We start from the raw sequence: 15,399 nt of genomic DNA on the forward strand, positions 1-15,399 counted from the left end.
AAGTCAGTTCTTGGAAGGCTAGTCCAAACCTTTTACGCGTTATCACAGCCACCTCCAGTATGGAGAACGGGATATGCTGATCTTCTACTTTGAAGGATATCTGAGCTGATTTTTGGAATATAAGAGAGGAATGTCAGCATACAAAAAGCTTGGCAGGCAACGGAAAGAACATATTTTCAAGCTGGATAAACTTGATAAGTACGCCACCCTGATGTTGCATCCGATAGCAACTTCAAGTTCGAATGTACCCAATGAAAAGACATCCACAAATTCTTGAAGTCTAGAAGGCCGCATATGAAGGAATATCGAGAGATTCAAGCCAATTGAAACGCTGCGGTGCCCATCTATCCATTTCCAAACCTTGATCCGGTCAACCTGTTGGAGATCTTGCACAAAACACTGTCCAAATACTGCCCAAAAAATTCCGCAGTTCCGTATACTTTTAAACTGATGCAGAAAGCATCGTCGCCTCCCTCGATCGAGATATTAATCCGAATATGAAAACCATGCGTGGAAAGGGGCTTCTAATATCAAGTAGTATACCTTATTCATTCAAGGCCAAGAACTAGGATACCCGACTTATAGTGTTACCTCGAATCAAACGCCTAGGTTGTGGTTGCCAGGATCTGACCATATTGAGCAAAGCCAGTACATATTTGCATATTCTATGGAGGAAAATTCGGATATTTTCTGGTTTTATATTTTGTCAGTCCATCTGTTTACGACAACGTATCAGATACCGTCGCCGTCATCAAGGAAGGCATCTGAGAATTCATTTTGGGCTTCATTGCCATATATGGAATACCCTTAATGAGAAAAAACTCACGTTTTGTGATTCTTTCCACTCGAAAAAAGTCTGATCACCCAAATCAGCAACTTCCTCTAAACATAGCGGAAATGTGAATATATTGCATTTTTCAGACACTGACCTCAGTCTATTTCAAAATGAGTACTACCTTCCAGAGAATCATCAGAGGCTTTGAGCTAGATGTCATCTGAATATTACATTACCGCTATCAGTCATTTTCCAGTTCACTGGAGGATAAGATAGGGGTTATGGGAGGTCGAGCTGTTTTTACAAGTTTTCTCCGATCTCTTTACCCAAAACGAGAGGATGGGCTGGGAATTTAAGGGAAGGTTTAATCAGCTAAGAAACTTGCCAGATTGTACAATCTGGCAGGGATTACTATCGATGGTATATCTTTCGCTCTCTTCAGCTGGCAACTGATGAAAAGAATCTAGAAAAGTATATTTCGGGCACAGAGACTCCACAAACTGAAACACACCATACGAAAGGCCTCTATATGACATCCGTTGCGGCATGTTGCATTTGCTCTTTGGACATTCTGATGCCCTTGATACATAGAGGAGTTCAATCCCTCTCAATTCTTCTGTAAAACCTTTCAGGCATGGCTTCGGTGGTCTCTTAGAGCCCACACATTAGCCCCACCATGAATGGCCAGAAGTGGATGCACAGTTCTGAGGACTGAGTCTTTTCAAGAGTTGCTATCTGAATCCTGTTCTCTCTCTTACTATGCGCATAGAGACCTATTCAGTATAGCACGTCCCCATGCCCTTAGGGCGCTCTGGGCAACGGGACGCTAAACGAATACATACATGTTGTATTCGTTAGGTCACTGGGCAAAAGAGCTCTCTCACACCAGCGCCATGCTGGTAGTAGAGGGGACGAACCAATCCAAACCCCCCAGAAGTATTGCCTAAGGCAAACGGATGCTGAGGAAGTTAGAAATGAGAGGCAGTTGTGGGAACTAACAAAAGCAGGCCGCGTGGCCTAATGGTTAAGGCGTTGGTTTTCGGCACCAAAGATTTGTGCGTTCGAATCGCACCGTGGTCGTTATAAATTTTTTTGTTTTGCCGATTGGCCGCTTCGGTCAATTTTTTTTTTTTAAATTTCGTCGCACATTATCAATTAATCCATGCCTGCCAAAAGATTGAAACCTTTTTTGATTGTAGAGCTCTCGAATCATCTCTATAGTATTGAATTATTGATATAACTATATTAGATATTGATAGATATTCATACTAGTATTGTCGCTACGAGTAGATATACTAAATCTCATATCAACATCAGGTATCATTAGGTCTTGATATCGTCGCTAGATTATTCATATCTATAATGATCAAGCACCGGCCGGGCAATACGACCATAAGACGGCTGCCCAACACCCATTTTAAGCAGCGCCCATGAGCGGGGGTATTCCGTCACAACCTGCGCTCCGTACAATACTCGTTTCCACGCCATGCTCACATTTTCCCATACAAATTGCCAAAATATTTGATACTCATATCTCAATAACAAAATCATTATAATAAATTTATAGACGGTAATTTAAAAATCCCTTGATATTCGAGATAAACACGCCTTCAACTGGGAGAGAAGACATGTTTGACCTTGTTGCCGGCAACTTATGGAGGCAATGTCGTAAAAATGGTGGCGCAATATGAGAGACAGCTGGCCTCTTCAACACACTTAATCTGCTCCAAAACCAATAATAATAATAATAATCATCACCACATGGAACCAACCACTAGGCTTAGACTTAAAAGTATTTGATAGCGCTGAAGAACCAAAGTGCCCATAACCTACCTGATGGAGGTGGAAGGTTAGTTCATTGTAACTATCTAGCGGAATCGTTAATAAGTTAATTATAAAATTATTACTAAATTCAACTAATACTTAATAATTAAACAAAAAATAAAAATTTTTCAATTCATTTTTTATACAAGAGGTTGTAAAACCTGCCTACTATTGTGTTATTGGTTTTTGCGGCTGGGTCATCTTGAGATTACTAACGTTCTCTTAAGATTGAACAATATGCCTTAAATTATTATTATTATTATTATTCCTCTTCTTTAATTATCTCCATATGCAAGCAGAGCTTATGACAAGTCCTTGTGATGTTAAATACAGGCAAGGAATGCTAACCTTGTGTTGAGCAATAACAGAAACATGGCAAAGTCAAAGAAAGGCTGGTTTGATTCCCGGCCCGGGAACAAGAAGCCTTGCGGCGGCATCACCCATTCGGCCACCAGGGTATTTGTGTCTTAAAAAAATAGAACTTTGTAATCTCTCATAAATAGTATAAAAGGCGAAGCGAATGAAAAAAATCGCTAGGAGTTAAGTTTAGTAAAAACATCATGACTTTTACACTCTGCATTTTATAAAGATTAATTGAAGCGAAGCTAACTACTCCACAATTATGCAATGCTTTGTCTACCTGATTACGTGTATTAATATCATTCCTACCGTGACAGCTCCTGGCCTGTTAGTGAGTAATATTTCTTTACTTCTAAAAGCTTATTAAATATATAGATGATATAAAATTTGATTCTACTGAGTTAAAATCATTCACTAAACATTACTCTCTTAGAAGGATCCGATTGCACTGTGGGAAACTGCTGACAGCTCTATAATTGACAAGACACAGATCTCATCTCTTGAATTGTTAAATTCTATTCCATTGGGTGGTTCAAAGATATCACCAAATGTTCGCCAACAAGCTAATGTGCTTGCACCTCGTGTATATGATTGCAGTCGGTGGTATTGCATGGTAAACGAAGACTGTCCAGCGCAAGATGAAATTTGCCACCATTGTATTCATTCGCAACACCCCGATGGTTTTGGGAAATGTCATGTCTAATTGATATGTTCTTAGTAGCAATCGTGTAATTATTTATTTATTAGACGGAGCGAAGCGAAGTCTCTATACAAAGCTCTGAAGGGGAAGTGGAGAAAAGTTGTTTAAATGTTTGCAAAAATATGTATCAAAATAAAACAGGTTTCTGGACATCTGATTGGTCTAAAAAATGAAAATTCTCCACTTATTTTGTGTGGAGACTAGACTTAAAACCAACCTGCCTGCTCATCGATCTGACCCAAGCAGAACGGCACACTGGGTGGCCAGTGTCTCCACGGATGCCTTTCGGTACCACAGCACTTTGAAGATGCTGAAATTGAGGTCCGTCTACATGCACAGTGTACCGGTCACAGTCTTCAATATGTGGATTGACATTGGGCTTGTCAAAATGGTAAACTGTTACATCCATTGTGTGTTAAAACCATTGCATCTGCCTGTCCACCGGCCCAGCACCCAGCAATAAATACACCCATCAAATACAAAGCTCTGAATCTCGAGGAAGAATCAGCATCAGAAAATTCTACACGAAATATCTTTGACTAGCTCCGAATTGATGGCTATCCCCCAAAAGAGCGAGGAATAAGTAACCACGAGTGGATCAACATTGGTGAATCTGATCATGAGTCACCAAAGAGCTATGCAGCCCCAGCACCAAAAGCTGTGGTGGAAGATTGGATAAAATATAGTATTCTGATACCTGACTCAATGATGGATCCTTCGTAGAGTTGATGCTTCCTGCAAAGCGCCATCTAGCAGACACGGGCGAACAGGAGAACATCGAACAAAAGCACGGGTTGACCGAACAGGAGGATGACATTTGAGAGTGAGAGATGTAAGCTTCTGGTGGGGCGTGGCACCGGAACCAACCAATATTTATTAAACCTTCTAGGTGGATGTTAGATTCGCCAATGCCAACTAAATTTCGATCTGCTCGAGCACATTGTTTGGTGGTTCGAGGAAGGCGACGGCGCTCTAACAAGCACTGGTGATGTGAAAGCCGGAAACATGCATGGTGTGCAACGACGGACACATCGATATCTTGATCAACAACGTCGGACGATCGTGGCCTAGTGGGCCCACGGATATACCTAAAAAGACTCGGGACAAACAAAGCGGACGCCAATTTGAAATCGGTTTACCTGTGCTATCACCACGTGCTGCCGATCATGGAGGGACAGAAGGGTGGTGGTGATGCAATGGCCAATGTCTCTTCAATTGCGGGGATGCGCTATATCGACAAGCCCCCGATAGCATACAGTACAACGAAAGCGTCAATGGTAGAATTCACCAAAGCCACTACACTAGTAATTTACGGAAAAACAGCTGTTAGGTCGAATATGGTTGCGCCTATTCACCGCTTGTCGGATCGCTAGCGGAGAATGATGCGGAAGCTAAAAAAAAAAAAGAGACACTGGGCTGTACTGGTGGGGCGGATGGGGGATTCATTTGATGGGGCGTATTCAGTAGCTTTCTTGACCTCTGGACAGACGATGTATATAGCTGGCCAAAACATAGTCGTGGATGGAGGTGTCACTGCGTCCACAGGTTAGTTTGCAAGAGTTCGTGCATGCGGGATATTGCTGTGATGAAAATTGCGCAATCCTGGGAGGTTACACTATATATATAGGGTTGAGGTATATACTACGCTTTTGCTTTAAGGTGATGGTGCAACCTCAATATCTGAGTTTTATATCATGAGAGCGGTTAACGTCCAGGATGGTATACGCTCTCATTCTGGCATATTTATTTGAATTACTTAACCTGTTTCGAAATTAACACCTAGAAAAATAGAATCAAGAGAAAACCTGTAGAACATGAAATTGATTTTTGCGTAACCAATAGATGAAATTATAACCCAGGCACAAAAGATGTAAAACTGTGACAGTCAACATTCTCATTCCATGCAAATGCAAATATCCGGTAAATCTCATGCTCAAGGAGAATAGATTTCATAAATCGCATACTGAAGTATATTCGCAGAGCACATTGTCCATGCACATAACCTTCGTCACCCCCAAGCTGTGCAGCCATAGGATTAAATGCACCAGTAACCAAGCTCAACAAAAGAGGGCAAGATTGAGAGGGAAAAGTAGGTAATATAATAATAATGTAAACAATTAAACCTATTCCTGGTAATGTTATAGCACATGGGTTTATGAAAAATGAATTTAACAATACATCGGGAGATATCAGAATGATATAAAAATAACGTTCAAGTAACACCCTTGTAATCGAATGATGAACACAAGCAGACAACACACAAAAGAAAGTTCATACCCATATTCTTACTGGCTGATTATGGAAAGAAAATGAGACATTTGGCCGTTGACAAACACCATAGTGCTAAAGGAAAAGAAAAGAAAAATATATATGGAGACAGACGAGCAAATTCCTCGCCAAACACAACGTTTTCGCATTCTATCCGTATCTTTCCCATAGTATGCAAGCTAAAACTTCGAAGTACTGTTCCTGATGCCAGATTTGTTGTCAAACTTGATAATCTGAAAATAATTTCATGGCGCACAAGGAAAGAACGCAGAGGAAAAGAAAAGAAACGCCGTTCCCGTTTAAATTTTGAGCCAGGATTGCTGCTTTCGTCACGTGTCATTGGGTGTATCATCTGAGAAAGATGGTGTAATAGGGTGTCGAACCAGTCGAGTGTACTCACACCACCCACCTCCCAGATGTCGCCTGGAGTTGAAAATGTATGTGGCGAAAAATCTTTTTTTCATTTTTTTCATTTTTTTCATTTTTCATCTTTTTTTTGGGGGGGTGATTTCCATTTCCATCTTCTATTGTAGAGACGGAATAGTGTACGAAGAGCTGTCAGTGGAAGAAGACCCTTGATTTCGGGAATTGCATTCCGGTTTTCGAGTTGCGTCCTTCGACTTTTCGCGATCCCGATCACAGTCCTTCTCCCTGTCCTTCTCGGTTGGTGATGTGCGTTTTGACAAGGTGTGTCTAAGTTGCCTGATAATACCTTTCTGATCTCCTCTCCAGCCTTCGAAACCGGCCCGTTGAGCCGGAACGGGATCAGATTTAGTGATTTTGCAGAAAAGCGTTGAGAACAGATATTGATCACCACTTGCATCATAGAGAGGTAGATACCTGTATCCTTGGGAGAGGCTACTGAGTTTTGCGGTAAAAGTGGCAAGTTGCACGCTGTTGTTACCGCCGAAACTTCGTCCATCAGGAGAGTTACGGACGACCCAACGGACGAAGACCAGGTCGGGGTATTTCGTCTCCAGTGACAGCTTGAATTGGTCGTTAAACACCGGGTTGTAACCATTCTGTTGCTCGATCCTTGTCCGACGCCGGTGGGGTTGACCGATTCCGGACATGCCGTTGCGAGCAGAAGTATCAACACCGCCTTCGCCGAATGCGAGGCCTTTCCGTTTGTCATCGGCGCAAAACAGCTCAATTTCAACGTACGGGTTAATACTATCATCTGGGCCCATTCCTTGTAGTCTTGGGAGTTGTTGTGCAGAGATGATATCCACGGTGAACGTAACTAATTTTCTGTCGACTTTCGGTTTTGAATCGCAACTCAGAGCAAGATACCTAGGCGAGGGAGATGTTCGTAGACTATCCGGCTTTAGAACATAGCCAGTCTGGTCGGTGCCAGAAGCAAACATTGCTTGGTTCAGCTGCATACCGACATCGTAGGTTTGCCAGTTCATTGCTACCATTTGCACGCCCCGTCTCCAGAAAATATTTGGATCAAAATTCGATGAGCGAACTCGAAATTTCGACGGATAGACACGTGTAATGAACGATTTATTATGCGCTTCGAGCAATACTTTGTTCTCTGAGTCCCCACATAACCGTTCGAAGGCTTTTTCAGCGAAAGAGTAGACATGATTGAATCTCTTACTCTCCGGGGAATTGAAGCTGTGAAACTTGTACCCTCGAGAATATACACCGAGCTCCGCCAGCTCTCTGGTTATCCTGCTTTTTTGTCTTCTTTTTTCCTTCCTCGTTGACGTTAAGAGCTGGCCAACATCGCTGTCCTCGGATGTACTACTGGTGCTTGTCGTGGTAAGTGATCGTCTTCCAACGGTCCAAGATGGCAAGCTACCAGCATCTACTGAGTGGCTTGTTTGAGAAAAAGGCATTGATATATTACTGCTCTCTGGGAGAGTGGGACGAACAAATGGCGAACTAGAGCTGCGCTTGCGACCATTAGTATGTGCATGAGATGAGGCCGACATCTCTTCCTCGTCCGCGGTTTTGACTTTTATCAAGATGCGATGCTTTAGATCATCTGGAGAGGGTAATATCGGGCAATTGGTCAAAAGAGGCTGAAGAAGAAGCTTGTCCCCAAATGTCTCCTTCATGATTTCCACCATTGCAAGTTGTTGGATTGGGGAACAATGAACCTCAAGCGAAAGTATCAATGGATATTCGGACCCTTGAAACGCATACCGGTTGATCACGCTAATGCAATCTGCGAATAAAACACTCTTCGTCATGGTATGTCCGTGTGAGACTGTCGGACGACCATCTGCACCATCCCAACAGTCAATCTCAACACAGCGACATCCATTTTGAAGAGCGGTGATGTAGGCTTCAGTGCTGGATTCTCCAACAACTTGTCTCCCTAGTAAATACGTGTTATGTGAACTCGAGATGAAGTATTCGTTGAGGGGTCTGTCAAACTTTGGGGGGGAGTATCGTATTGGGTATACGCTATTTTTTGGAGAAATTAAAAAAGCTGCGAAAGCATCCAAGTCCATCCGAGCATCTGGCGAATTTCGTGTTTCTAACCGTTGTTTGGAGTTACGGACGAATGATTCAAAGGTGGAGCACCAGTAGTTTCTAGCACCTTCCACATTTTCGCATTGAACCTCGCGAAGGAAATGGAGGAACTCATCCAATGTTAGCCCTTGAACAGGATCTGCTGCGACAGAACGAAATATTTCCCGGATGTCTTTGCGGTCCCTCAGCCGTTGAAGGAAATCTTTAAATTGCGAAAAGTTTAGACGACCTGTTCGCTCCGTATCTGCTTTTGTTATCTGAGCCCGCAGCATGTTTTTCGAGCAATTGATATGTAAACTTTGGCAGAGGTTCTCAATAGCGTTCCGGTCAAGTGATTCTTCACCAGGCTCTAGCACCCGCCGAGAAATTTCACGCCCCCAGTGAGCTTTTAGAACTGTCTCACTCTGAGAACCAGCCAATCCAGCCATAAGACCGATACGATATCTAGAGATACCTTCCAGGGTGTTTGTCCACAGTTCGAAAGTAGTTTTATTCGGGGCGATAAGATGCAGGGTTTTGATGGGCTTATTTTTGGACTGCTCTGGGTTTGTGAAAATAATCGTGAACCACAGATTTTCAAGATTTTCAGGAATGTCATGCTCCTCCCGATAGTTACGAGCATCCAGACCAGTGCGTATTTGTTTGATATCGTCGATATAAAGTCTTTTGGCTGGATTTGACAAATCCCAATAAACCTTGGCGGAATGTAAATCGAGAAAAAATGTTACCATCTTTGTCTTATGCTTGGTCACCTTGGTCAGAAGAGAACCACGATGTAAAATCGCATCCAGCTTAGGTGCAATGCATGCATGAGCGCCAGTCACAGACATGTTGTATCCATTGGTAGTGCCATTTGTTTCTGGATTACACCACGAGCCAAGATAATCGCAAACTTCTTCCTCTTCTTCATGGCTTGAATCTAAACCACTATCACGAGATGTTGTCCCAGTTTTACTGTCACTCCTCCTCCGCATAATCACAGGACCAGAACTGTTATCTCGTTTGTCATGGTGAGATGTCGACTGTCTCCGCCGAGTGAGTTTGTTCGCAGTGCCTCTGGATAACCTTCTCATCAGTCCCGGAGCTTTGTTTGAAGTGGTATTGTTCCCTATGCCCTCTATGCTAGACGGAGGGGCATTTATGGGATATGCAGGAAATGCCATAACACTCTCAGGGAGCTCAAGAGGGACAGGAGATCCAAGCGTGAATGTTGTCCCTAGTGTATTTCGAACAACAGGATCTCGCGTAGAGTCAGCTAAGGCGTTGAGGGAGAAAGTGGACGGGCTAGGCGCGCTTGAGATATAAGTTGGAAGCTCGGGCGAAGTTTTTGATGGCTCTGATGGACCAAACGCGGAAACTGAAGGAGCAGATGAACTAATAGTAGAAGAAGAGAGAACATCTTGAAACGGAATTCTGCGGGAAGATTGGGAAGGAGGTGAGTTTGATCGGGAATAGGAGTTGTCATTTAAGGTAAAGGAAGGCCACCCGCCCGATGCCATCACAGACAGCCGTCAGAGGAGTTGGGCGAGGTCCAGTGCACGCCACTCTGCAGGGACTACTGATGAGCGGTTGAGATTCAGAGCGTACCAAACTTCAAATCGTCACAGCTGATGGTTATGCAGGGCAAATAATTGGGAATGGAATAGAAAAGTTAAAGACGCAAGTCGTGTTTGTCGTTCCGGTTTTGTTTCCCGAACGCATCTAGCAAGTGGTTTGACTGGCTGGCGTATTAGGAAGAAGGGTTGCGATTGATTGTGTGTCGTTGTAACAAAGGCGCCACTACCACGTTTGCCAAAAGTTTGATACCTGCATATTGGCCTGCAATATAGAGCGTCAAGATCTTCTATGGATTGTTTGCGAATGATCTGGCGCCTACCACCCGGTTCGAGCAGCACCCAGACCTCTAACAACTGCTCTCATAAAAAGAAATGTTTGGTTACCCTTATCGCCTCGCTTGTCCCCCACCTCCTCAAGGGTTGCTTGAACTTCCTCCCCTCCTGTTGTCTCTGGCGTATTTCTTCGCGTTCGAAGTGATCACTTTTGCGGGGGGTCCTTTTTCAATTGGGTGTGCGGTTGATCGGCAGGGTAAAAGGGAGGCGGCAAGGGATCCAATCGAGCTTGTAGATCGCCACGAAAACAAATACTATGTGGCTGAGAATGAGTATTTTGCGTTGTTCAAAAAAAAAAAAAAAAAAAAAAAAAAAAAAGAGTAGATGGTAGGATGAGAAGATCTGGAGCAGGAATGGCGGTACCTACGTCCTCCTTATATCTAGCAGTTCTCACAAGGCCCGTAGTCTCAGGCTCAGCAAGGTATTTTCTGACGAATTTCCAGTTTCCAGGTAGGACCTTGGTGTACAGAACTCAAGTCCCAGGAAAGACCTCGTTGAAGCGGGGTGCGCCAACTCTTGCAGGGCGAGAATAAGGTATCCCAGGATAGATGCGTCAGGGAGCAGCTTGAACACACTCTCTCAACGAATAGATGGTGGTGCCCAATGCAATACACGGGCTCGAGTTATGCAGGCGGGTCCTTGGAGAGGGTTTACGTAGTGGAGAAAGGGGTTAGAAATTTCGACGATCACGGCGATGAGGCGCTGTTGTTACTTTGGCGGTGATTGATTGCTGTAGGGATCGCGGGGAATTCCTCAAAAATTCCCTTCAAGACCCGCAATGATGCGTTGGGTGACAATAATCAAGACCGCAAGGGAAAGCTGAGGAGCGGAAGGTGCAGGAAGCTGATGTATGTTGAGTCAAACAGAGGCACAACATGGAGGAGTGGAATCAGGAGGAGGCAAGAAGGGAAGAAATAAATAAAACGGGAGGATTGGCAGCGGGATTGAATGATGGTTTTGAGGAGATCCAGGATTAATTTCTGTTTCCCCCGTCGACGTCGTCGTGCATAAGCCCAAGACAGCGATGAGCCTGTGCCGTACCGTACCAATACCGCGGCTCAGATACGGTTGTGTTTGTTATGGCCAGGATGGCGCTGATTGGTAACTTTAAGTTTCGTTCTTGTATTTTTACTGCCCAACAACGTATTGCAGTTCTGCTACTCCGTGCTGCGTGCTTCGTACAGGTCCAACTGAGCCAGTCAGTATTCAAGAGCTGAGAGGGAGTTAGATGCCTTTATGATATCAAAGCTATCACTGGGGTCTGAAATGATGATGATGATGATGCATAACTTCGGCAAAAATAGGACATGGTCAAGTACAGATCTCCAACAATGCACCATCCACATCTCCCCTTGTCATTGAAGTCCAGCTCCGTTGTTTCAAGATTCTGCCACTGGCACTGCTGCTTGCAGGCAATTTTCACCAACTTGAACAAATTCATCGGTAACTTTGTGACATCAGGAGTGGACAAAGTCGCAATTTCACTTGATCACAATCGAACGCCGGATTTGGCGTTTTCTTACTAACACTGTGCTTCGTGGCCTGCAATTTTGCCTAGCAGCTCACACAGAATTTTTTCTCTTCGACAGACGTAAATCAAGCTGAACACCAAGCTTGTGCTCGGATTTACCAACTATCCAGCCTCCTGGTATTAAACTTTCGGAAACGAAATGGCGGTGGAGCTTTCCCAAGTACCAAAGCTCGTCAGCTGGGATATTTGGTGTCCCGCAAACAAATATCAATCACCCGAGCCATTCTGAGGCTGTTACTGTGGCTTAATCGTCTGGCCTGAGTATGCGATCCATCATCCAAGCCAAGAATCACCGTCTCTCTTTTCTTTTCCTCTTTGCTCAATATTCCCTCGCCAGCCTTACGGAGCCATTGCCAGCACTCCCGAAAAACAGTGATAGCCGTGCTTGGCATGTCTTGGGCACCCAAATACTTGGGAATATCAGTGAGATATAATTAGAATTCCGTGGTCATCATGGGAGCTCATGCGTTCCTCGGGTTATTTGAATATTCATTAAAAGAAATTGACTGCTTTGAGTGGGAGATACCTCACAACTTTGCCTGCCAACCCTCGCTGCGTCGATCAAAAACGGAGCTCCTCCTTTGATATCGTTGGCTTGGTGTTTACAGATCCTGATTTAAAAAAAAAAAAAACACTGCAACCCGCAGATGATTTCGGTGATTAACTTCAACCGGGCGCTTCCTGTCGAGCGTACCATTTTCTTTTGGCCTTGTTCCTGGTTCTGCCCTCGAGTTGCTGGTCGAAAATACAATTTCACCAGCAAATCAGCAAACGCTTGCTTGCCCAGAGGATAAGCGATACGCAGGTGACATCAACGACGAAGAGGATGCGAAATATTAACAGACTCTGACGAAGGAAACGACACTCAACTCGTCAGCCAATGGTGCGAGCTAGGCAACAACAAGGCAGCGGATGGGTTGGAATCACCGTGTTTGAAAGCGGCCGTGTGGAACGGCGACCTTACGAGCACGAATGGTGTTACAGGAGTGAAATCTCAAGTTTGGCATCGTGTATTATAATATACATCCTAGCCCATACGCTGACGTTACATGGCTTTCCTGCTGACTACTATGGTACGGGATCAAAACAACAAATATTTCCTTCCCTCCCCATTTGAATACTAGCGGCCGAATCTGCGGGGCCACCAAGGAACGTGGCGTGGAAGACAATCCGCCAAATCAGAAGAGCCACCCGTCGTGCCTATGAGACATGCATACACAGTAAATTTCAGATGGGGCATCAGCATCGCCTGGTCTAAATTTACAATGGTAGACCCAGAAGAGGAATGCTATGAGAAAAAGGTCAGGGACAGGCGAGATGAAAAATGAAAGACCATTTAGTTTTTGGTCTGCTCACCCCCGTCGTATCTCCTTCCTCCTCGTAGCTGTTGGGCACTGAGTCATGACATCATAGAGACGGTCGTTGATCTACGCCGCATAGTCACATCAAATGAAATCCCCCATTGATTGAATTTTGCACGGTGCAGGACAATGGGCATTAATATGCATCACACTCCACAAACGTTAGCCAGACAAGAAGCCGTACACATATGTTTTATGCTCCTTTCGGTCATCAGGCATCCCACTGGTTTCCACTGAAAATGTCCTGTCCATCAATCATGCTATGCGCATCAGATGAAAACGACACTTGGAATGTATTTCTGCATGGTAGGCTGACAAGATGCGGGGCAATGAGACTACATGTATGCCGATGTCGGTTATTAACCTGCTGCACTCGACCATGATCATAACAATCTTCAAAATCCCGACTGTATTGAACTCCACACCCTTGAAATGCGAAGCATGGAGTCGTTGGCCGGGATTTCGCATCCCATGTTGCTGGCTGGTGCCTCGCCCTCTCATTAAGAGTACTCCCTTCATCTAGTTATTATTACTAGGATTAACCCAGTCATTCAAACTAAGTGTTGACATGAAAGATTTTTGCTTATGGTTATGTATGTTCCAAGGTTTTTCTAACTTGTTGCAGGATGTGACAGGAATTATCAATAATAACTGCGTACAAGTGTCTGAGGAAAGTGAATGATGTTTATTACTTTTATTATTATATATGTTTTAAATTATTTTTGAAGGCATCTCAACCCCCTCACACTCGTCTGATATTCGTCGAAAATTGCAGACACACAGCACTTAACCACCCTTGCTTATCCGCATGCCCACTATGGAGTACGTATCCCAGGAATGGTATATATTATTATTCAACGAACGCGACCGTCTTGCTTCCCCAGTACGTTGTCCCAGTCACTACACGGTTTGTCTCAGTGAGTTGTACTGTACGCCTTTGACAACCCCCGCCTACTTATGCACACCCCTCCACTGGCAGGACACAGAATGTCCCGCTGTGTCTTCTTGTATTTTCCATTGAATTATTCTTAGTATCTCGCATCACAAAGCCTGTGTGAGACAGAACTCGGCAAGATAGAAACATTCAAAAACCAGCTATCCACACACCCCCTCCCAGGTTTAACCCCCTCACAAGTTCTGATTCCCAATACGACCTTTCCCTCATATCGGAAGCGCAACCACTTTTCACCCTGTGCGTTCGTTAAAGTAGCTCCCAAAGGCACGCCAGCCTGCACGGGCAGATTCGAGACGAAGTGGCGCAAACATGTTTAGCCTATCATGGTCCCAGGAGGTTGCGCGCCACAAGACAATATTTCTTGCATGAAACATATACTGTCCAAAAAGTGCTGGTGGCTCAACCATGAATTTTACACACATATGCACGAACTCCAAGAAACTATCTCCATACGATCTGCGTGGGACGACGGGGACTTAGCCATCTCGTGATTCACCATAATAGTCGGCGACGCACTCAAATTTTCTACAAGCGTACATGAACATGTGCATGCATACACACTCCTACCTACATGTACCTAAAACAAAATGTAGGCACGAATTATTATGCTGCGTATGCGGATTCGCATTCATTGAAGAATTGTGGCATTAGCGCACACGAAGGTATGAAGCTCCATGTTTCGCTTTTTGCAGTTCCTCTGAGCAGCAGGCAAGGCAAACCACCTCCCAGACATTCTTCTCTCCTTACTGCGTAATGGCTCATGCAAGCTAGCGTTGGTATGATGGATTGAGCGTTGGTGAGAAAGGAAGACGTTTACTTTGGTACTAGAAGCGATGCCATGTGTCTATCCGCTAGCTCCATTCTTCACTTCTGATGTTCTTCAAGTTTTCACAGCCTTAATTTTATTACGTGGACCCTCGTTTTGGATTCGTCATCAGGTCAACATTATCTGAAAAGTTCATCACGCCCTTTCAAGCGGTGGCTCGCAATTTATGGCTTGAAAAAGGGTCAAAAACTTCGCAAACTTCGCCCTCTCATCCTCGTTCGTAGCCTTGCATCTTTAGAGACGCATCAACACGAAAATTGGACGCCCATAGGCCTTTCCGGGCGGTGAAAATTTACAATACTGCCGTGGAAGCTCGGCAACCCCCTTGTCCAACTTCTTACAAGTTAAAAAAAAACAGGTGCCTAATTGGGTACGCCATCCCTATATTGATCCAGCATGTATCACGACAGAACAAGCACG

At 44.3% G+C, this 15,399-nt stretch overlaps 4 protein-coding genes and 1 non-coding gene across 5 annotated transcripts; 3 read left to right on the forward strand and 2 right to left on the reverse strand.

The window, feature by feature from the left end:
- Window positions 1–1,781: 1,781 nt before the first annotated feature.
- On the forward strand, window positions 1,782–1,855 carry HCBG_11036. Its single transcript has one exon. It is a non-coding gene; the product is annotated as a tRNA-Arg (tRNA).
- A 1,366-nt stretch (window positions 1,856–3,221) lies between these two features.
- HCBG_04725 (short-chain dehydrogenase) lies at window positions 3,222–5,032 on the forward strand (the record flags this gene model as incomplete). The annotated part of the gene is made up of 6 exons (XM_045431774.1): window positions 3,222–3,290; window positions 3,393–3,572; window positions 3,859–4,050; window positions 4,203–4,322; window positions 4,560–4,671; window positions 4,731–5,032. The coding sequence occupies 6 exons, from the start codon at window positions 3,222–3,224 to the stop codon at window positions 5,030–5,032; spliced, it is 975 nt and encodes a 324-aa protein (XP_045286986.1).
- A 1,419-nt stretch (window positions 5,033–6,451) lies between these two features.
- On the reverse strand, window positions 6,452–9,916 carry HCBG_04726 (phosphoinositide-specific phospholipase C; the record flags this gene model as incomplete). Its single annotated transcript, XM_045431775.1, has 1 exon — window positions 6,452–9,916. The coding sequence occupies one exon, from the start codon at window positions 9,914–9,916 to the stop codon at window positions 6,452–6,454; it is 3,465 nt and encodes a 1,154-aa protein (XP_045286987.1).
- A 2,094-nt stretch (window positions 9,917–12,010) lies between these two features.
- On the reverse strand, window positions 12,011–13,717 carry HCBG_04727 (uncharacterized protein; the record flags this gene model as incomplete). Its single annotated transcript, XM_045431776.1, has 5 exons — window positions 12,011–12,247; window positions 12,532–12,572; window positions 12,959–13,037; window positions 13,194–13,221; window positions 13,563–13,717. 5 exons carry the CDS (start codon window positions 13,715–13,717, stop codon window positions 12,011–12,013), a joined length of 540 nt encoding a protein of 179 aa, XP_045286988.1.
- Window positions 13,718–14,015: 298 nt separating this feature from the next.
- HCBG_04728 (uncharacterized protein) lies at window positions 14,016–15,267 on the forward strand (the record flags this gene model as incomplete). Its single annotated transcript, XM_045431777.1, has 4 exons — window positions 14,016–14,081; window positions 14,231–14,390; window positions 14,747–14,815; window positions 15,092–15,267. 4 exons carry the CDS (start codon window positions 14,016–14,018, stop codon window positions 15,265–15,267), a joined length of 471 nt encoding a protein of 156 aa, XP_045286989.1.
- Between the last annotated feature and the right edge of the window lie 132 nt (window positions 15,268–15,399).

The sequence above is a fragment of the Histoplasma capsulatum genome (assembly GCF_000150115.1).
Source record: "Histoplasma capsulatum G186AR genomic scaffold supercont2.6, whole genome shotgun sequence".
Taxonomy (NCBI): Eukaryota; Fungi; Ascomycota; class Eurotiomycetes; order Onygenales; family Ajellomycetaceae; genus Histoplasma; species Histoplasma capsulatum.